This window comes from Abrus precatorius, unplaced genomic scaffold, assembly GCF_003935025.1.
Source record: "Abrus precatorius isolate BTA unplaced genomic scaffold, Abrus_2018 Scaffold7, whole genome shotgun sequence".
Taxonomy (NCBI): Eukaryota; Viridiplantae; Streptophyta; class Magnoliopsida; order Fabales; family Fabaceae; genus Abrus; species Abrus precatorius.
The window spans coordinates 31,330,208-31,353,472 of NW_020874417.1; the positions used below are offsets into that span (position 1 = coordinate 31,330,208).

Below are 23,265 nucleotides of genomic sequence, written 5' to 3' on the forward strand. Positions count from 1 at the left end.
TGAATTCAAGTTTTAATAGCATCTTTCAAAAGGAATTTATTAAATTTTAAGAGCCTTTATTTTATTTTTCTCAACATCTTTTGATTTTAATGATAAAGAATTGGATTCGCTTTTAAGAAAAGACGTATCAAGTTTGAGTTTTGTAAATAAATGATAAAAATGTTTTGCATATTTAAATAAATCCAATTTGAATTTATTACAAATTTAATGTGCATTAATATATTAAAAGTCTTAAATTCATTTTTGAGTAACTTTGCTTTGAAATGTTTAAAGACTTTTGTCTTCAAGTTTCAGGAAGTATTTTAATTTCTTTTAATTAAATTCATTCCTAACTTTTCTCTTTTTCCGTTAACACATTGTTAGATATATCTATTGAGAGACATGTTTCTATAATTCTGCAGTGCTTGCTCGTTTGTCAAATTTTACTTCAAATTTGACTGTTTATCTTATTTTTATCTTTAAGATAATTTTATAATAAAAAATAACGATACATCTATGAAGAGTACGTGTTTTAGGATTTTTTTTTTTTTCTAATTTGGAAACGTACCGTTCGTGGGATTTACTTTTATCGTTCTAGATAGTTGGCACCTACAATGATCGGGGGGTGCTTGATTTTTTCAAAAGATCAATTATTTCCAGTACCAAAGGGCTTCACGTCAACTAATCATAAAAGTGTAATCACCACCCACTTTGCTGACAAACTTGAATGAGCTGAAACATCCAGTTTTAGAAGAGTAGAAGAAATTCCCTCCAATTCCCATTGGCTATTGCTACTAAAATTTGCAATCAATGATGTCCAAACCCTTAAAAACAGTACAAAAGGCCAAAAGGATAAGGAGAAGCTCAAGATGATATTTTATATATATATATATATATATATATATATATATAAAAGAAAACATCAAAATTTGAGTGAATGAATGTAATACATTACAGTTTGGACTTAATTTTGATCTTCTCAATGTAAAACTTTTACACTATCATTAATATGTTAGAACATTAAAAAAAACTCTAGCCTGAAAAATTCAAAAATGAAGTGTCAGCACAATTTGACGATAGTGCAAAAACTTTACTGAGCCTTAATAAAAATCAACCTCGTGAAGTAAATTACGCTTTGATCCTTTTCGCCACACACTTGCGGCTTTGTGATCTTTGCGCTACTCATCAGGAGAACAATGACCGCATCAAAACAAAAACCATTGGAGGCTCTTAATGTTTTCTTTCGGAAAGGCACTTCCCCATGCAATGTCATGTTCTCTCAATTGAGCTTCAGTCAGTGAATATTTTCATGCTTTTGTGTCAAATTGTTCCATGCATTACTTTTCAAACTTAAACCACTTCCAGTTTGCATAAAGTGCTTCATTTTCGAAAGGGAGGCCACTGGTTGATAGGGGTTCTAATTGTCGAGTGATAATAGCTGGTGGTAGCTTTTGCTTGTATTTCTTTGCCATCATATCAGCTTCCAGAAATACTCTCTTTTTATAACCAAAATAAATAAAGCATTTATAAATATCAGTCCAAGTAAAACTAAAGAGAACTTTAATTGGAAAATAATAAAGATATACCTCTTTATTTGACAGGAAAAGACCAGGTTCACTTTCAAGGTCTGCAATGCTGCATGGTAGGAAAGGCAAATTACCATCACAGCAAATGATTGCTCAATGTTATAATCTAATGAAGTTTTTACGAGTTTAGGGGGAAAAAGGCTTGAAACTAAACACATCCAGTGGGTAAAGAACAAGAAAGTGTAAAGTAGTTTGTGGAGCATTCATTTGAGAGAGCCCAATAAAGATATTCTATTCTCCGATGAAAAAGTCAGGGGACTCAAGGTGTAAAGCAGTTTTTTGGCAACACAACTCAACCTTGTGATCTTTTAATTCTCCCACTTCCACTGTGCCACCCCATATGTGTTTTTCCCACTATTTTAATTTGTTTTAATAAGTTGAAACTTTACACATCAAATTGCCATCAGGTAAAATCATCTAGAATTGGAAAAATTACAGTTTTTAAATTGGATTAAACCATTCTGTATAACGTGATAGCCTTATCTTTCTCCTTTTAAAGGTGATGCCTTATTTTTGGTAAGTTGTCCAGGTTCACTAAATATGGCAAATTAAACAGGAACAAACTAAATGTACCCAACAATTACAGAAGGAAGTTAAAGTGAGCAATCCATTACCTCAAGGAAATTTTATTAGGAAACATTGACTTCAACACAAGAACTTTAACGCTCTGATCAATTGAAAGTATGTCATTGACAGAAGTAATGTCAGCTCGAGTGATATTTGAAACATGCAGCAAACCACTGAAAGACATCCAATAGGTTCATTTAAAATGTCAAGTCAATGTATAAGGGGCAGATTTAATCCAGCTTAAACAAATGAAACTCATAAAATTGATATCAAATCTTGAAGATGATAAAATGCCTATAAAGCCTCTTGACATCAGAGCATCCAAACCAGAATGTCAGATGATACAACAATGATACGGATAGATATGTGCACGGGAATATTAAAACCATGATAGATAGGGAAATAATAAGGAAAATTATGCAGTAACAAGGATTGATGCATATTATATTTGTTAGCTTCATTCACATACAGAATGTAACTTGACCAATAACAGTTAAATTTACAATTTATGTCACATCTATTTTTGGATTAAAAACAATACAATGCCAAATATGGTCTAGATAAAAGAAATGAAGAAAAATTAAGGAAATTTTTACATCTATCTATGTTGTTTTGAAATTTGAAGGAAACACTTCTTACAAGGTAGAAATGTGTGTGAACCCTAATAAAACTGCTTGTTAGTTACCGGCAATTCCCAAAACTTCAAATGTTTCTTTTGGAACTTCAGCTTTTTTATGTAAAGTACTTTCCCTATTATTTTGCATGGAATTTCCTTTTTATATATTTTTTTACAGGCTAGTTGTGAAGAATCCATGGAGACAAAGGGATGCAACATTCCCATTGGATACTTTAAGTTGACACCCCAAGTTTAAATCTCACTGGGAGTTTAGAAAGAGAATAGAATGTAATGAAAGGGGGATGGACTACCATTTTAAAGCAAGCTTCAATAGACCAGGAAAATATGGTATACTAAGATCATGTTTTTTTATATTAAAGCCTCCCTACCTTTTATGGGTCTAGTCAGAATGTGTGGCTAAAGTGTTGCACCTCTATTAGTACCCTGGATCTATAAGATGCAGCATAATATGTCATTATTTGAAGCTGAGCTAGGATTTACTCATTGTGGATGTCAGGATGCCAAAGATTATATTTATACCATCATTTTTTGAGGGACCAAACCATTACAAATATATAGAACTTTTAAAAAATTTCAAACAGAATTTAAAGTTTCTGAAGGGATGTTGTTGGGCTTAGGGGTCATGACCCCTCCCTGTAACTGAAGGGGAGAAATTTTTTAAGCTATTTTTGAGCCAATTTACATGCTAAGTCAGAAGGAGCATATCACTCAAAATAAGGGAGAGACTTATTTTTTCAACTCGGCAAAGATGTGTTAGAAAAATAAAACCATTTGTGTAACTGCACTCAACATCTTAAGCTTTTGGTAGAATTGGTCTTCAGCATGTTATTAAAGCCTCTTTAGCCAGGTATGAAGCTTCTCGCATGACCCATGGGGAAGGGAGGGGGAGTGTTTTAGAGATATAGAACATTCATATGCCAGAACCTTACAACTAAAGCTTTTCGGTTTAATAGATATTTGAAAAGAACATAACTCAAATTGATAGTTGTAAAACACTAATCAAATCCATTTAACAGTCTTAAATGTTGTTACAGCCAGGAATAAGTGGAAAAGGAACATAGTGGCAATCCACTAAATAATTTAACAGCAATGATTGACCAATTTGCTTCATTAGTGTTGATGCAGCTCAAAACAATTCCCCAATTTCCAAGGCCAAATCATAGAATTTAAGAAAACACTTGTATGTCAGTGTGCCTGATTTATGTAGTTTTCCATCAGCCATATGCAGGAAACCAACTTGAATTAAGTTTTCTTATCTTCACAAGTGGCATTTGGAAACATCTAACAATACTCTAAGATGGAATTATCCCTTGCAATGAGAATTACACCCTATTGGAACCCCTTTGAATAAAGTTATGACTGTGATTTACTAAACAGGAAAAAAATGCACAAGAGTTTGCAATCCATATCCAAGCAGTCACTGACCTTCTGTTAGTTTTTCCTAGCTTGATTTGGGCTCCATATGGAAAGATCTTTTTTACAGTCCCATCTAGAAGTGTTCCCTCACGAAGATATAGCTTTTCCTGGAACGTCATATAGCACAGCAGGAATTTCAACAGACAAAAAAAAGAAAGAAAAACTATGAAAAAATTACGCAAGGAAGACTAGGAAATAAACAGATTTGAATACTAACCCAAGCTTCCTTTTCACTAAGCATCAAATTGTTTTTAGCTTCATCTATTCGAGTAATTTGTACATACATACGGCGTCCCACCTACATCATTATAATCAAGTACTAGTATGGGAAGACGATAAAGACAAATGATAACTACAAATGTATTCTGTCAAACTAATAGGAGTCTTCCAGCTGTAAAGAAACGTAAAAATTAGCAGGTATTTAAAGAAGTACAGAATCTTTTCAGGTAATTTTCTGAAAAAATTATAAAATATGCTACATTCATATACCTAGAGGAAGCTCATAAAGTAGTAAAGTATTATGCAATATCACTTTTTATACTCTGAACCCCCAGCATGATATATATGGATTAAATCAAGGCTGGTGCAGGTTAAAAAATACAGGGAAAAAAAAAAACTGATTATTGTTATAAGCATATCTACTAAATAACAGAAGATAAAATCAGAGAGTATCAACAGACACTTATAAGATAAGTAGTCATCCCAATAAAAAACTGATTTTTTTCTGGCATGGACAAATATTCCAACTCTGCAACTTACATTTTCTTTCAATTCAGTAAAGCTATTTACTCTTTTTATTAGCTCAGCCTTGGGTAGGAAAGCTCGCAAACCCTGCACATCCAAATTTGTGGAGAGATAAACATTTGGTCAAATGCCACATTAACATGAATTTATGGTAAACGGAGCAAACCTCAATCCTTGTTAGCAGGCCCCCAGTATTCCATTCTGTAATGCTAACCTCTATAGGTTCATTGAGCTGTTTTATCTGCCCAAAACATTAAAAATTGAAAATTTAAATCTTCTCAGCATTAAAAAGATGTTATTTGACTTTACATGAGTTAAGAAAGCTAACGGGGACAAAGTAGCATTCATTAGATTATGGGCATCAGTTTTGTTAGGAAATCCCAAAACATACAGAAATGTTGCATTGATATAAACATAAAAGAGTTGCATCTCATGCCATATAGTCAGGGGAAAATGAAAAATCAGAAACTTGAAGAATCCATATTGAAAGATATCAAAGCTCCCTCACTATCTGTATGTATCCAGCCATCTCAGATTTTCATAACTTAAAAAAAGGCTCGGATACTTCATAGACACATATAGGTAAAGTATCTAAGATCATTGTAGGGTGCATAACCACTACAAACAGGTGAAGAAAATGCAAGTACTGATGCTTCATATCACAAATTATGCATGGAAGTTGGAATATCTACTAAACTAAACATAGTGACGGGGAAAACGGGAGTGAAAGAAAGAGGAAAACCTGCCTCACTCGATGCCAAGCAATTCGACGAAAGAGCCTTCTTGTAGAAAGCAATGGCCGGCCACTAAGAGTTCTACCTAAAACCTCAGCAAACAAAATGGTTCCAGTCTCTACAACAGGCCTTCCAGGCACTGGTACTCCACTTATTGCCTCCTCATTCTTCACGATTCCCATCTTCCCATGAACCATGAAACTCTCTGCATTCTTGTTCACATCACATAACAAGTTTTCCATTTCCTTACCATACAAAGGAAGCACTTCCTTGGTCAACATTGTACCTAGTAAGTCTGCCCCCACATTGACATCAAGCTTGTTTTCATTACCTGAAACAACAACACCCACCACAAAATCCCCAGGTTTTGGCTCGTAGTACTCAACATTAACCTTCTTTTCTTCTTCTTTATTATCACCACCAACGTCATCTTTTTCTTCAGAAACTCCCAATACCTCACCATCTTGTTCAAAATCCTTCACAGAGTCATTACCTTTGAAAAACTTCAAGAAAGGTGCCAAAGCCTCCTCTTTAGAAGGTTCCTCTTGGTCCATTTCAACTTCAGAGGAAGACTCTTCTGCAACACGCACAGGAGAAGGCTTGTTCAGCAACTCAAGCTTTTCGCTTTCAAGTTCTTGGGTTCCATCCTCAATAGCTTCTTGGGAAAAATCACTGGAAAACCCATCAAACCCATCATTCTTGGAGCAAAATGTGAAATGGGTATCACCCAAGATTGAATATTTCTTAGAAACTAGGGAAGCACGAGGGTTGCAAAAAACAAACTTGTCAAAAGAATAAAACTTTTGGGGCGTCGGAGACGGGTTCTTGGTGGGGTTGTTGTGTGGTTTCTTTATGAAGGTGCTGCTGAAAACACTGATATCCTTAACAGGTTTTGTGCACTTTGGAAAGCAAAGGAACTTACAGGGATGAAGAATAAATGGCATCTTGGTATGCTGTTGCACACAACATCACCTTTGGTTTTCAGACAGACACGAAAATATTGATTTTTGTTTTATCCTTTTGAGGTTTCATGTCTCTGGCTCTCTGCCTTTGTTTTCCTTGATATTTTTACCTTTGAAATTTGATTTAATTAATTCTACGCGAGACATAAGAAGACGATATAAATTATTTTATATGAATTGTGAAAATTTTAATTCTTTTTTTTAAGTTTCATTATATTTATAAACTTTTTTAAGTATTACAATTACCTAATATATATTATACAGTTTATTTAATAATAAAGAGAAAAAACGAATCTATAATAAGATGATTGATACAATAAAAAAAATATTATAATATATATAATATATTTTTTAATTCAAAAAATAAATTTTATCTTATTCTGCTCAAATTTTTTTTATAAATATTAAATTTTATTAATTTAATTGACATTTATACAAAAAATGAAATGTAATGATTTTATATCTCAAGCTCATGATATTCTTTTACCTGCTTTAATTTTTTACACCGTTATCATTTTTTTCAACAGATTGGTAAATCATAGGCCCGAAAGTTAAAGCTCAAAGGCTATCAGTACATGCGGCCCGATGCCAAGAAAGGCCACAGAATGGACCAAAAAACCGAAACTCGGCCCAATACAAAAATATTTTTTCTGAGAATGAATCACGAAACCGTTTTTAACTTGCATGATTTCAGTCAAGTAAATATTGTTTTCAAATTTTAATTATTTAATATTCAGCTAATAAAACTTTCAAATAATTGATTTGTGTGAACTTTCTAAGTTATTTTTTCATGCTAAACAGTAATTTAAGTGGTTCATGCATGAGTTAGCAGTAAAATTATCAGTGATAACAAGTCTGTAAAATATTAAATTTTGTTTTTGACGTAGGCTAACCTGAGTTAGCAATTAAATGATGTATGGTTATTAGATAAAAATAATAATGTAATATGATAATATCATTTTCAAACAATTTGCTCATTTACTAAAGTAACGAATATTACCTACTCAATTGATTTTTGTTGGATTTCCTATCTGAAATCTCACCTTTAGTTCTCTATGAGGTCTCCCACAAGGAAGAGGAAAATATGGAAGAACCAAAAGTAAAGAGAAAAGCTATGAGTGCTGAACAAAAATTGTAATATTTACAATAATTAATTATTGGATAATGACAATTAACCTAAGCCATTCATTATTTCAAATGGTTAGGACAAGGACGTACTCAAAATCTACGATTCATATTATATATTAAAATTGAACAATTCTTTATGTTGATTTATGCACTCAACATTAACTCTTACATAATATATTTATTAAGTGAAACTCTTTAAATTGAAAAAATAATCAATTATATTGTTTAGACAAGCTTTTAAAAATTGATAATCAAATATGTAAAAATTAAACTTTTTACCACATAAATTAACATTTTTGCAGTTTCATAGAAATATGCTCAGGTCAATGATTTCTCCTCAGTTGTTCCCATCTCCTCAAAACTCAATCACACTTTTTTTTCCTTCCTATTTCGTAGTTTACGTATGTTTCTCCAAGATCACCTGCACCCTTCAATGATGCAAATTTGTTCTTGTTAGATAGGACAGGGCCTTGAATATTAGGATGGCAATAATATAGGAATCTTTCTGCTTTCCTCATGTGACTTCCCCTTTTCGTTTTTATTTGGATTTTGGAAAACATGTTTTACATTTCCACTTTTAATGTATTTTGTATACATGTAATTTTAAGTATTTTGAATAAAAATAGGGTTTCACATGTTATAAAATTATTTATTAACATTTACTTTCAAAGAATACAATTTGATATTACTTTATATCTATTATTTACACAGTTCTATTTTTTTAAAAATAAACAAATGTAATGCAATTACTAATTGCAATTTTTGCTATATATATTATCATGCAATTGTAGATTGTCATACATAAAATTATTGATTTTTGCAATACATAAAAAAAATCAACTCAAAGGGAAAATTGACATCAGAATGTTATTATTGTTCTCTTTTTACTCATCATCTTTCTATATTAGTTTCCATACTTCCTTGTTCAGTGATTTGCTTTCTTGTTTGATTAAAATTGTAATTAGTATTAATGCTTTAGATTTTGTGAAATATATTTAGAGTTTTTTTCTCTCTTTTTCCTACACCTATAACTTCATAATTCAAACACTTTAAATCAATAATGTTGGTCAGATTAAATATTCTTAAACTATCAACTTCAATATTGAAACTTAAACAATTACGAGTGTTGTTATTTAAAATCACAATTCACTAAAACCAACTATTCAATGTTAGGTCAAAATACTGTCATTCGTAGAAAGAGTATCATCAGCTAATCTTGCCCTTAATTAAAACACTTACGTTATATTAGTCCTTTTCGTAGCAGTCATCAAAAGAACAAATCTTGATTGGTGGTGTTAAAAAAAAGTTTAAGATTTTGGACTTGGTCACATGTTATGTCTAAGGTTGCCATGATTTAAGAAATAATGAATACGTCGCTTTGTGGCACTTGGCAAGAGTTTGGAAACAGTGAATTGATTAATAGATTTGTGTGAAGGAAATGTAACAAAACATCAATTTTGAAACGTACGCCAATGTGGAGTCGTATCTAAAAAGGCAATAAACAAAACTTTGCCACATTTTTTATTATGATAAGATGTGTTGTTTCTTATATTTATAAACAAAACGGATGTCAGCAGAAGCTTAATAGATGTTTGATTTCCTTTTTAAAAATAGCTTTCTGTTTTTAAAAATAAAATACAGTTTAAATTTATATTATTTTTTTAAAAAATCAAACATATTTTTAATTTACCTTTTTCTTCTTCATTTTATGATTTTGAAAGTTAAATTTAAGAAAGGAGAGATATATATGTTTTGTAAGGGATATTTTGATTAATTTTTTTAGGGTAAAATATTTTAGCATATATTTTTCATATTTAGTTTTAAATATTTAATTTGTGGACTTTTTAAAACTAAACATTTATAAATGAATTAAGATTTAATTTTGATAAATTTTAATATCAAATTGGAAATCATATACTCACATGAAATAATCATGTTCAAGAAAGTAAAATCATTAAACAATAAAATTCTTTATGCATTAAGTTTCAAATTTGAGATCATAATTTAAGTTAAAATAAGTCCATATTAACTTATCTGTAACAGTCATATGGTTGATTTATTTTGTTAAAAAATATATTTATTGATGTAATTTTTCAAAAAATTTAACAAATCTCAAAAGACATGTCAAATAACGTATTAATTAACAAAGTATATTGATAGCATGACTTAACTCACTTCACAAAAATTAACTAAAAAGAAAATTGTCAAAGTTTTAAGTAAAAAAATTAAAACCACATTATTAATTATTATAAGACTTAATAATGCATAAAAAATTAACATAAACATGAATATAGAAAAAAAGAGAAACAATCATAAAGATCTATTATTTTTCTCGATCCAATAATAACACAAATATTTTACACGTGAAAAGGTTTGGTTAACCCTTCTGTTGAAATTCATGTATAGACACACCTGAAGAACTCCATAGAACACCAACCATGAAAAATGCATTTTCTTAATTAATTATTATTTTTTATTATTTAAATATATCTCTTTATGCATATAGGCACATATCAGATGACACATAGCAAGGCCACGTGTATCAACAGCGTTGGGTCAGACAAGATGTCTCCGGTGAAAGATGCTCAACCCTCTTCACAATTGCCACTGCTTTTAATATCAGTCATTTAGTCAATAATTAAGGTACACCTTTTCTTCTCATATGCACAAGTATAAGAGAATGATGGGTACTCATTATTACTCTCATATTTTGTTCATACACTCTATAATATACATGCATAGCACTGCAAAGTCTTGGTTCCTTGTTCCCTTAAGATCGAAGCCTGCAAGTGACAGTACATAGCAGAGGAAGAAGTTGAAACGTCAAGTTCACTACCCTGCTCTGATCTTATACGAAGGTATGATACTTTCTCCGTTTTTGTCTTGATCGATAATCTTCTTTTTCTATTCTTCTCGATCTTATGTATGCATGTCTAAGACATAAACTTTCATGTTTTTTTCGCTATAGTACTGTCGGTGAAGCAACTGATTATGAGATTAATTGAAGATGAAATTGGGGGGAAAAAATCTAATTAAACAGTGAATTTTATATGGAGAAGATGAAATTTTGCAGGATTTTTTTTTCCTTAGATATATTTTGGTATGCTATTGATAGAAACATTGATATGTTTTTATTTCACGTTGATGATAACAGTTATACACACGTTTTTAACCCAAAAAGCAATTTAAGCTGTGTTGAAATTCACATACGCTTAACTCATTTGAATGGTGAAACAATTAACAGACGCTGAAGAGTGAGTTTGTGTACAGTAATGGAGTTGGGAAAACTAAAACGACAATGAGTATCACCGCTTTAATTACTGTTAAACTTTTACACAATCGATTCTCACGTTTTTTATTTGTAAACCAATCAGACCCTAAATCAACTTACTCTTTAAATTATATTTCTCTAAATATAATCTGCCGCAAGAGAACATACTGAATGAAAAGAAACGCCATTTCTGTGTCCACTTTTGCAGTCTTTACTCTTTAATGTCGAAGTAGAATAAAAGATTGTTTGGCTTCCACTTGAAAATCTTAATATACTAAAAGATAATTTATTTTTGTAAAGGAAAAAAGATAATTTGTTTAAACAAATTTTTTTCCTTAAGTAATGTACACGGAATTATCTTGTAATTTTCCTTTATTTTTAGGAATTTTTTTTAATATTTTAAAATATAAACACAATATATATATATATATATATATATATAATATTCATTATTTTTTAATGATTTAATAAGAGAAGATAATATTCAGTCAGTTTGCAGCAATCATCAACATAGGAAGAAATTACCAATTTCCTTTTTGGAATGAATTATTAGTGTAAGTTTGTTTAACTTTGTAATTCCATTAACAAGAAATTGGAATTTTAAAGCTTCTTACAAATTTGCATAGTATATTATGTATATTTTATACATAAAAATATGAGTCAGGAACCTTTATTAAGTACGAAATTTGTAGATAAATGTAAAATTGATAAAAAAAAATTTATTAATAAACAGAGCTTAACACAGCTCAAATAATAATAAAAAAACTAACTACAAACTTTAGGTCAAATAAAGTTAACAATGTTTAATCTTATCAAGAGTTTCTAAAAAGAAACCGTTGTATCCAATCAGCAATAACTCATTTTTTCTTCTTGTCCTAATCTATTCATCCAATTCGTACATTGGTTAGTTTTCTAAAAAAAATATGATTAAATCTAACATATTTGATATTTTTAAGGAAAAGCCTTATTTCCTTAATAACAGAAAATAAAGGATAATTACTATTTTAAACAGTAGTAACTAAAAAAATAGCATCTTTACAATCAGATTTAATTCAAATCATATGAATTTATCTATGTATTACTAGTTTAAAGCTCTAAACAATGGCCCAAAACTTGGCAACAAGAGGGAGAGCAAAACTAAATGGAGATGTGAAAACTAGTTTTAAAAGCTCTTAAATGATCCTGAATGAGTTCTTCACAATTTTCAGCCTTGATATAAAATTGATAAATTTAACTATTATAATATTTTATATCATCATTATTATCATATATATTAAATTTATTACAATTAAAATATTTTATATATTTATTAAAAATTTGATATTTTTTATATTTTAAAAATATATTATCTATTAAAATAAAGTACTACAATAAAATATTTATTAATTTTTTATATAAAATTTTGATAAGTTAATTTATTTGATAAATTTTTTTATCTAACTGTTGAATTAGTTAATTTCATATTTTATAAAATTTTATTAAATGATAAACAAAATCTACGCAAAATAATTAGTTTATAATGTTTTTTTTTTCATTTACATGTGATATACTTGTAATTTACCATAAAAAAAAGTCTAATCTACATTTTACCCTACCTCTCTTTCTAAAAAGAAAAAAAAATGTAACAAACATATCACTTTGTTACAGTTTATATTTTAATATTGAAAATTAGAAATATTTTTATATTGATTATTTTATTAATATAAAAAATATAAAACAATTATAAAAAAAAATTTATATTTATGTAGATTTATAAATTTTACCTTGTATCTTTCCTAATATAAAATTATCACATTACTCATAAAATGAAAAAAAAAATGAAAATGATGATTCAATAAAGTCTTCTTTAAAATCATGATTATAGAATAAATTATTTTCATTACAAGCCAAATTTGTTTATAATTTTTTTTAATGTCAAACTGGACCTGTACCCCAAGCTAAGGACAAAATTCATCAAAAAATGAATAAAAATGACATAGGTAGAGGACAAAAGTCACCGCCACAGCTTCCTCTTAAGTCTTAGCAGAAAGAGAGAGATATCCTGAGGAGAATTTTGTGTGAATGTGTCTTAAAAGATCCCAACCAAATGAGAGACATTGTCAAATGTGTATGGGTCCCAATTTAGTCAATTGCAATTTGCAAGTCATATGCATATCTGTTTAGTTTTTTGTCCTTTGCCCATTTGCTTCACCCTACAAACTTCAACCCAAACGTTAAGACTGAATTAATGTATATAGATACAGCGCAACTGCGGTGGTTATGAGCACCAATTAAAAAATATATTAAAAATGATAAATTTTACTATAATATGAAAATTGAGAGGTATTCTATATTATCGATAATTGATTTTGATAGTGAAATTAATAATTTATTTAAAAAAATATAAACATTTTTTAATATCTTAATATAATTTTAAAAAAGTATTTAATGTCTCAAATCTAAGAATACTGTAGCAAGTACTATTAAAAATTAATATATATAGTGAATACATTTTTAACCTTAAAGACAAATTTTAACCTTGCAAAACTGGTTTCGACGCCTGTTGAGCATATACTAATTTCATACATGTAGCATTTACCTTTCAACCTGGGTATGTTGTAAAAACTTCATTGAATTAAAAACATTGCTAGCTTGTTATTAGTATTACATAACCAGATATTAGAGGATATAAGTGTTGGGTAGATAACATTTGTCTTGCACGATCATAATTAAAGAAAAAGGTACGACAAAAACAATCATTTTTATGTCTAGTCAGATATCCTCAGTTTTGATGTCTGAAAATTAAAGGCCTTTACCCAATTTGGTTTGGGAAATAACGAACTTGTGGCTGTGATTGGGTGTATAGGACATGTCAAGTCACTGTCGCATGCATGTGCCTGCATGTTTGCATGTCTCGAACTCGTAATACGGCGTGTGCCATCTCTGCCAAAGACCATTTCATTGTGTGGTGTTTTTATGAACCGTCAAAGTCTCTGCATCTTAATTTGAAACCATAATTTTTAAACATTTTAAGAGTATTAATATTTATCTATTTTTATTTTTATTTTTTACATTTATCATTTTTTATTATTTTCCTTTATATATAAAAGCCCTAGCTAAGATATCTATTAACCATTTCCTCTTATTTTTAAACACGAAGCGCGTGAATTTGGTAAGAATATGTCATCAAAACTTGTTCACACTGTGTGTTGTATTATTAACATTTCTTTGATGTCAAAACAGTAAATGGGCAGCTTGAATAATGAGAGAGAAATAAGGAAAGGGGAATTAGGTGAAAAAAATTAAAATAATAAGTTGTTTAAACTTAGTAAGAAGTAAAAACAAATATTTTCACTATTTGATTAAATATAAAAAATCAAAAAAATGTTATTTATGATTATTATACCCTTTCATTATTTTTGGTCTTATGTATAACATTTTAAAATTATTTTACAATTAATTTAAATTTTTTAAATACTATTATTAAAATAATTAAAATTCTATGTTCTTTATTTATTTTTACTTAATTAATCAATACATCAAATTCACTTAAGAACATTATGGAGAAAAAGAATAGAACTAATAATACAATAAACAATTTGAAGGAGATTTTATTAAAAAGGATATTATCTCACTCTCTTAAAAAAGAACTTTTTTGTAATTATTGGGAATAGATTGTTCCAAACATGCATGGAATGTGAGATTTTCGTAAAGTTTTTACCTTTTAAAATGTATCATATATGTTTTCATCTTGAAGAAGTCTTAAATCATAGAGCCTATATTATAAGAAGCCGTTAACAGAAAGGAAAAAAAAAGAGGCTGTAGGGGTCCACATTTAATTAACTCAAACCAAAATACGATTAGGTGATGTATAAATAATTGTACAAGCAATGTAGAAAATTATCATATAAAAGTTACTGCCATTATATACGAAATTATGCATATGGCCAAGTCAAAATGATCATCCACACCCATTTGAAAGCAGAAATATTAATTAAATATAATTAGTGCGTGCATTATTAAATAGCTTTATTTGTTTCTCCACACAACCTTATCATTTCTCTTTGGAAAAAAGGGCATTGCGGGGTTACTCTTTCATTTTTCAAGTAACAAAAATGTGGTATTTCCCATTTAATTAGTCGCTCTCTGTTTCCCTTATCTACCAGGTTTAATATATAACAACTCCATCATTTTGTTTGTTTTCCCTTCAAATATTGTGGGTTGGTACCTTCGTCTAAAGTCAGGGGCCAAGGATTGTTACACGTGATATAATTCAATTTTTTCTTCCAGTCGTGGGGTCATTTCATTTCATTTCGATGTGTTATTTTCTTTGTCATTTCCATGGTCATATGTTCAACCAATTAGGTTGTGAAAGAAAGCAACATTAATAATTCAACCAACTAGGTTGTTAAATTATTCAACATTAGGATTTTGTTGTCTCACTCATTAAGTTGGGCTTTTACTTTTCACACGGTGTACACATTAATCCTTTTTTTTATGAAACACATTAATCTATTTGTTAGTGTGGAAAGAGATTAACATAGTTTTAGGCAAGAAGATGCTGTATTGACATAATTTAATGTTTGATTCATTAGTTTCTCTTGTGACTGTCTATGGTAGCAATGTTTAAAGGGGTTTAATGTATGTTACTGAAAAGTGGCAGGGAATACAAAGTGAGTAACGATGACAGGACCAATCAACAATACATAACACCTGTGTATTTATAATGTAAAATTATATACTCAATTATTACATGTTTACTAAATATATAGCAGTACACATAATTTTTACCTATCTTCATATTAGCAGTTTCACGTTCTTAAACAATGGTGTTATTAATACTTGTGTTACACAACACGTTTACATATATTTTAATAGCAAAATTCAAAGTTAAACTTTAGTTCCTCTGAAATTCTAAAAATTGGGGGTCGGCAGTGGTTGTTGAAGCCAATCGAGTTATTGGGACTTTGATCCATTCCCATAAACAGTAGTATTTTTTTCTTTTTTTATTTACGTTGCTTCCTTGACTTTAAAGTCATATTAAAACTTCTCAATAAAGTCTTCCCGGAAGAAACTTAAAATAAGAATTCGAGTTTAATTAGTTAGTTTTATACGATGGAATCATTAACATTAATTTAATTAATATCATAACGAAAATAATTCAATAAGTTGATAGGCTTATCATAATTTTTTATATATATTATGGTTTCAGAAATCTTAAGATTTCTCAGCACGGTATGCCACGTGTGGGGAAACAGTTGGTTGACATGTGCGAGTATGACTATTGTAATTTACTAGCTGAACCTCCAACTGGCAACTTGTTTATGGTCCGTGATTTTAGGCATGGACCCACTTTTTGCCTTGTTAAAGAATGTCAAATAGTGCAGCTAATCATGCTTTTAAGTTGTTGATAAAAAAAAATACTATTGTTTTTCTGATTAAGAATTCCCGAGTGTAACCATTATCCTGTATTTGATGTTCTAGACTTTAACAAATCGCCCGCACCCTATAATTATTGTTGCTTTAATTCCACATTCAATAGCAAATAAGAGTAAAAAAATAACTTCATATGAAAAAACCAGTTTTGCAGCTTCAACTACCATTGTTTCTCCTTCATGATGATTTGTTAACGTTGGCAACTGCTTGAACTTCCTTTTCTTCCCTCTCATCCTTTTTCCTTCTTCTTCTTCTTCTAGGCAATATATCAGTTTCTGTCTTTGCTCGCGAGTCACTTGTTCTGCTTTGTCCATATATAGCCATTTTCATTAGTGATGAAGCAACAACCAGCAAACAAGCAACAGGTACTGTTTCTCTCTCTCTCTCTCTTTTTCTACCACGAGTTTGTTTGTGCATGGCTTCTTTCTGCATACTTGTGCAAGTTAGTGTCTTTGGTGTTTTGGGACATGGTAATATCGGGAAACTGAGGCAAAGTGTGGAGGACTTGGGCTAAAAAGTGCTTTTTGGGTTGGTGTTGCTTGCAGCTGTTGTGGGCAAGAGTGGTTATGCGCAAATGGCTTAACATGAGTAGCAACGAGCCTGATTACAGTGCTGATCCTGATGATGATGTTAATGAGGATGACCCTGACAGTGACTCAGACAATGAAGGCGAGTATACAACAACGTTTCTGTTGTTACACGAGTGTGTTTGCGTTTGTGACTATGTGTGTGTTTACTATTTGAAGATTGAAGAAGTTAGTCTTAGCATGTTGTTAAATTTTATTAGAATATGGAAATTGAGCATTATGGTTTATGTCAAATGATCTGAAAATTCAGAATTGAGATTGTTAGGAGCGCTTATTGTATGTGTGTGAAGACTCCTTTTCAGTTTGGCCGTTTCTGTGATCTGTCTCAATTTGAATTGGGTGTATTATGCAGAGCGGTTTGTGGACAGCAGAGGGGAACAAGCTCCAACGGAATCAAATGGTGTTTATTTTCTTCATAAATGATATTATAGTTCGTAATTTTTCTTTTTTATATTCTGATAATAGCAAAGATTAGTATATTGCTAGATAATCTTCATCACACCCCCTAAATTTGTAATATTAACTGCAGAATTTCTTCCAAGGTTAAGGAGGCAAAAGTCATTAACATCTAGGTCTCAGTATATAAACAACAAGGAACTGAGGTGAGTCACTGCCCTCTTGTTTATTCAGCCACCAAGAGCAGACTCTAATTGCAATGATTTGAAAGTGTATAAAGCACAGTTTATTTGTTAGTATTGCTCAAGCCCCTCATATCTGGATTCTGGTGATATTTGTCTCTTAGAGTATGTGTTGGGACATGGAATGTTGGAGGAAAACTTCCACCTGATGACTTAGATATTGATGATTGGCTAGGCGTTAACAACCCAGCTGATATCTATGTCTTTGGGTAAGTTCTACACTGTCCCTTATCATAGTTTTTTTTTTTTTTTTTTTTTTCCTGTTTCTAATATTGTACATTCACCTGAATACAATGCCATTTTGCAGCAACTTTTAATATATTCACTTTTCTTTCATGCATAAGGATATTCACCCCTTTTTGTTTTTGACAAAATGTTGCATTACAATGTTGCAGTCTTCAGGAGATTGTACCTTTAAACCCTGGTAACATTTTTGGTGCTGAAGATACTCGGCCGGTACCAAAATGGGAAAATATTATTAGAAATACACTGAATAGAGTAAGACCAAAAGCACCTAAGGTGAAATCCTTCAGTGATCCCCCATCTCCATCAAAGTTTAAGCCATCAGATGATGTTCCAGACATAGAAGAAGAAATATTGCTTGAAAGTGATAGTGATATTGGTGTAGAAGTCCATCCTTTTGATGAAGAACAGAATGTTTATGATGGAGGGACACATAAACCAATTGCAAATGAAGAAGTCTTGAACCAGAATTTTCAGGCTTCAGATGCTGCTGATACTTCCAACACAGTAGTGCCAGTGGACAATGATTTACTGAGACAGTTTTCTTATCCAAAGAGGTTGAATAGGCTGAATTGTTTCCGAGATGAAAATTCATCAGAATACAAGGAAACATCATCTTCTCAACAGGCCAATAAGCTATCCAGAATGATTAGTAGTTCTGAAAGGATTGGCTTGAGCTGGCCAGAGCCACCACTACATCTGCTACCAGAGAGAGCAGCATTGGATAGACCAACTTCTTTTAAATCTATCAGATCCTTTAAAGCGTCAAAGTCTTTCAAAACATATAATTCTTTCAAGCCAACCATAGATGAAATAGGCTTGCTTGCTGAAATTGATCTTGAAGCTTTAATGAAGAGGAAAAGGAGGTCATCATATGTAAAGATAGTGAGCAAACAGATGGTTGGGATTTTCATCACCATATGGGTTCGTCGTAGCTTGCGTAAACATATTCAGAATTTAAAGGTGTCAACTGTTGGTGTTGGTGTTATGGGCTATATTGGTAACAAGGTCTTTTTCCTTTTCTTTAGAACTTTGCTTTTTTGTTTTTACTACTTGATGGTATAGTTTTTGGTCATTACATCATCATTATGATATGAGAATGATAATATATCTTTCAACATGACTTCTTATGAAGATTTTAACTAGGTTGTTAGTAATATTTGGATATCTTTATGAGTTGATAACCATATGATCAATGTTACTCTAGTTATCAGATAATAAGATTTTTTTTAAAAAATTTTCAGGGATCGATATCTATCAGCATGTCTATATATCAGACACTTTTTTGTTTTATATGCACCCACCTTACAGCAGGTGAAAAGGAAGGAGATGAACATAAAAGAAATGCTGACGTCCGTGAGATACATCAAAGAACCCATTTTTATTCTCTTACTGATATTGGAGTTCCCAGAAGCATCCTCGATCATGAGTGAGTCCATGTTTTATATACTAAGATACACTAAAATGTTATTTGTCTCCTGGATGATACTGTTGTATCCCTACAACCCCAATTATCTAACAAAATTTAGGCAATTACATATATGATCACATAGTTCAATATTCTAAAAACATTCTCCGTGTTCGAAGGGTGGGAAGGAATTGAAGGCCATAGTTCAGAAAAGTAATTAATTTGTCCACTCATGTTTCATTCACTTGAAGTAGCATCTTAATCTGCCTTCTGCTTCATGTTTGGTTGCCCTAGTTCTGTATTTACATGTTTTGTCTAAAAGAATTATAATCACTAAATCAATTCCAATTTATTTGCAGAAGAATAATTTGGTTGGGTGATCTGAATTACCGTATCAACTTGTCATATGAGAAAACAAGAGATTTTATATCAAAAAAGCAATGGTCAAAATTGATTGAGAAAGACCAGGTAATAATATAGAAACTCTTACATTAGACGTGTACAGCATAAGAACCTTCCTTTGCAGCACAATTTGTATGGTCCATCTACTGCTTTGATAAGAAATTTGGTACCCAGAGTCTAAACCACATCAGATAAAGGGCCTAGCAAGCCTTTGTTACTGATCTAACCAACCTTTTTCTATGACCTGATTGGGTTCAAGCTAACTAGTTTTTTTTGTCACTTTCTTTTTGTCTTATAAAGGAAAAAATTTAGAACCCTTGAGCTCTTGCCTGCAGGAGTAATACACAAAAACCATAAGGAAACATGTGCCGTCACTCAAGAAATTTTCCTATCACGTCTAAGTAAATTAACAATTCACTAATAATAATACTACCAGTTAAGAATTAAGAGAATTACTTGAATAATAACATCTTGAAGAGGATGAAATAAAGCATGTATGATTTTTCGATTGATATTAAACTTATTTTTAATGAACTATTATTTAAAGTATTTGGTGTTAAATTTATATAAAATTTTACTGATATTTATGTAGATGATTTACCATATTGTTTTGTCTGACAAATTTTTTCGTGACACGTGGTGATTTTTGCATATTCTTTCTTGACATTTATCATACTTTGCTTAAAAGAGAGCATTTGACTCTGTCAGGACCATGTTTAGTGATTTCATGTAAATGAAACTGCATAGTGATATTAAACTAAAATTTCCTAGCTGTAACGTAGATGCTGGCATTTAAAAGCAGCAGTATACCAGTATCCATGTCCTAGTGGATCTGTCACTTATACCATTCTTAATGCTTCCTAATTGGACCAAGTTAGATAAATGGGTATAGTCCATGTCATTGTTTATTTTGGCTCCATGAGATGGATTATGAAATGATGAAAGAACCTGCAAAAAAGAACTCAAGTTGTAAGGTGACTGGTTTGGCTGTTTAGTTCATTGACATCTTATTATGACAGCTTGTGAAAGAACTTAAGAAAGGCGTGTTTGATGGATGGTCAGAAGGCACATTAAACTTCCCACCAACTTATAAGTATGAGACTAATTCAGAGAAATACTATGGAGAGGACCCAAAGATTGGGAGGCGCACACCTGCATGGTATGCTTGAGTTTGTTTGAACTGAGATTTTACTTCAACATCTGCCAATCAATCTATGTTCATATATTTATTTATGGTTTTTCTAAGATTGCAATTAAGGTCACACAATAAGAACATATTTATTGTAAATTTTTATTTTAAATTACAAGATATCACAATTAATACACTGATAATATTAAGATGAAATGCTTCAAATTTCAATAAAAACTTATTATTTATTAATTTCTTATTATGTATCTTTAGGCACATGTTAAGAAAAACCAATTTATTATCTATCTTCTAAACTTCCGTTGTTTTCTCATATTTATAAACTGAATTATTCTTAGTAAAAACAGGTATTAGTAATTTTGTGTGTCGATATGTATGTGTCATTCCATAATGTCTTGAATACACTATCCAAAAGTAAAATATCTGGTGGAGTTGTGGTAAACATGTTGAATGAAATAGGGATAAGATCTTAAATATTTAGACTTCCTTATCCTTTTCTAATAAGATCTTAAATATTTAAACTTCCTTATCCTTTTCTAAGGCACTAGTTATTAAAACCCTTTTATTTTTTTTAAAATGATTTTTCTTTATAAAACTTGCAATTACCTTGCAGGTGTGATCGTGTTCTTTCATATGGCAAGGGAATGAGATTACTTAGTTATGGAAGGACTGAACTCAAATTTTCAGACCACAGACCTGTGACTGCCACATATATGGCCGAGGTTGAGGTGTTCTCCCCAAGGAAACTACAGAAAGCCCTGACATTCACTGATGCAGAGATTGAAAATGAAGAAGTCATAACAAATTTAGGTAGTTGGAATTTAGTCTCATAATCTGGACACTTTGCTTTATATAAATAAACACATCTTTCTTGCATGAAATTTGAATGAACTGTGCTATGCTCCCCCTCTACTTTCCTTCTGTGTAATTCCATCCTTACAGAAAACAACCCAATGTAGCCTTAAATGGAACTATCAAGGGATTTGTTATATATTATTAATAAACATTCACGGGAATATAAGTTGCCAACATTAAGTCATATATTAATTCAACTAATAGACTAACAATTTCTTCCTTTTCTGGCTCCTACTGCCAATTCCCCAGGTTCTTGACATTGAAAAAACTGAAGTATCATATTTTCTTTTGGTTGTTATTGTCCTAAAAGGCTTTGTTATTGGCTAGAGTTGGATACTGATAACAACTTTCAAAACGTTAAACTAAACCAAAATCCCATATTTAAGGTGGAACTCAAATTACATACCTAATTGTATCTTTCTATATATTCAAATAAAAATATTTTTCTTAAACTGAATAATTTGTAATTAGAATAATGCTAACATCACATTCTTTGCGACACACCTCTTACTATTTGCTAAATTTTATTAAAAATTATGTAAGTTTCACTCTTAAATTAATGTTTTTGTACTTTTTTAGTTCTCAATAAATTTTAGTAGAGTATGTTAAAGAGAATGTGTTGTTTGTATCAGTATTTGTTTTGTTTTGTTTAGTTAACACTGATCTCAACAATTACAACTTAATATAGATCTATGGTCAATATTGGGTTGCATAAATTTAACAAATTTATTCAAATATCATAGATAATAAATAGGACACAATCCTAAGCAATCTCCGAGAACTGTTTCAAATCTTTACCGGTGACCAAAAAAGTTACCAGATCATACTTAACTCATAATCTTACTGTTATGAGTTGTCCAATTCAGTTGTTACAACCGGACTGCAACAACTACTACTTGTCTAGGCTTCATAGATATTAACTTAATCTTTACTTTCTGGTGCAGGGCCATTGTATGAATTCTGAATGAAGTATTCATTGAATTGAAAGGAGCAACAGTGATAGCTATTGCAACTTCTCAAATTCACATTGCCACAGCTATATTTTCGATTTCTTCATTAGTTTTTTTATTTTGACATATTTACTTTTAGAGAAAATATTTGTATGATTAGTTTATATGGTATCTTACGAATAAGATTTTAAGTTTGTTGATAGATTGGCTGTATCATATATATTTATTGACTGCTGAACTGTGACTTGCACTGTAAGACTTTTCATGGGAAGCTTTGTGTATGCTAATAAAAATAAATTGAAGGAACATCTGTCTAAAATCAAGGGTTGGTTCTCCATGTTCAACATACTGCTCCTTTCACTTTCAATTCAAGATACAGCATTTCAATACTGATTCTCCAATTTATACATTTGTTTATTCTTTATTATCTTCTTTTGAAAAGAAAATCTTGTAAAGTATTAGTTTTATGGACAGATGGTTGCATTTGATTTGAGTGAATATGCTTTTGTCTATTGCAGCACGCATTCATTTGATACTCATGAAGAATGCACAAGATACACTTTCTTATTCTGTTATCTCATTGACTATAATTACAA

At 30.6% G+C, this 23,265-nt stretch overlaps 2 protein-coding genes across 3 annotated transcripts; one reads left to right on the forward strand and one right to left on the reverse strand.

Annotated features, from left to right (window-relative positions):
* Positions 1-1,301: 1,301 nt before the first annotated feature.
* LOC113872347 lies at positions 1,302-6,751 on the reverse strand. The gene is made up of 8 exons (XM_027509840.1): positions 5,672-6,751; positions 5,096-5,170; positions 4,945-5,016; positions 4,403-4,483; positions 4,195-4,292; positions 2,180-2,305; positions 1,566-1,614; positions 1,302-1,475 (listed from the first exon to the last, which is right to left on the reverse strand). Exons 1-8 carry the CDS (start codon positions 6,605-6,607, stop codon positions 1,317-1,319), a joined length of 1,596 nt encoding a protein of 531 aa, XP_027365641.1. The 5' UTR covers positions 6,608-6,751; the 3' UTR covers positions 1,302-1,316.
* Positions 6,752-16,509: 9,758 nt separating this feature from the next.
* Positions 16,510-22,931, forward strand: LOC113873532 (type IV inositol polyphosphate 5-phosphatase 3). Of its 2 annotated transcripts, XM_027511686.1 has the most exons (12): positions 16,510-16,634; positions 16,760-16,804; positions 16,985-17,108; positions 17,379-17,426; positions 17,556-17,628; positions 17,769-17,873; positions 18,060-18,915; positions 19,152-19,336; positions 19,675-19,783; positions 20,737-20,876; positions 21,478-21,674; positions 22,664-22,931. In XM_027511686.1, exons 2-12 carry the CDS (start codon positions 16,775-16,777, stop codon positions 22,681-22,683), a joined length of 1,887 nt encoding a protein of 628 aa, XP_027367487.1. In that variant the 5' UTR covers positions 16,510-16,634; positions 16,760-16,774; the 3' UTR covers positions 22,684-22,931. The 2 variants fall into 2 exon arrangements, 1 of the variants encoding a protein (XP_027367487.1); XR_003505948.1 differs by lacking the exons at positions 21,478-21,674; positions 22,664-22,931 and adding an exon at positions 20,053-20,118 and having other exon boundaries at positions 20,737-20,800.
* The last annotated feature ends 334 nt before the right edge of the window (positions 22,932-23,265 follow it).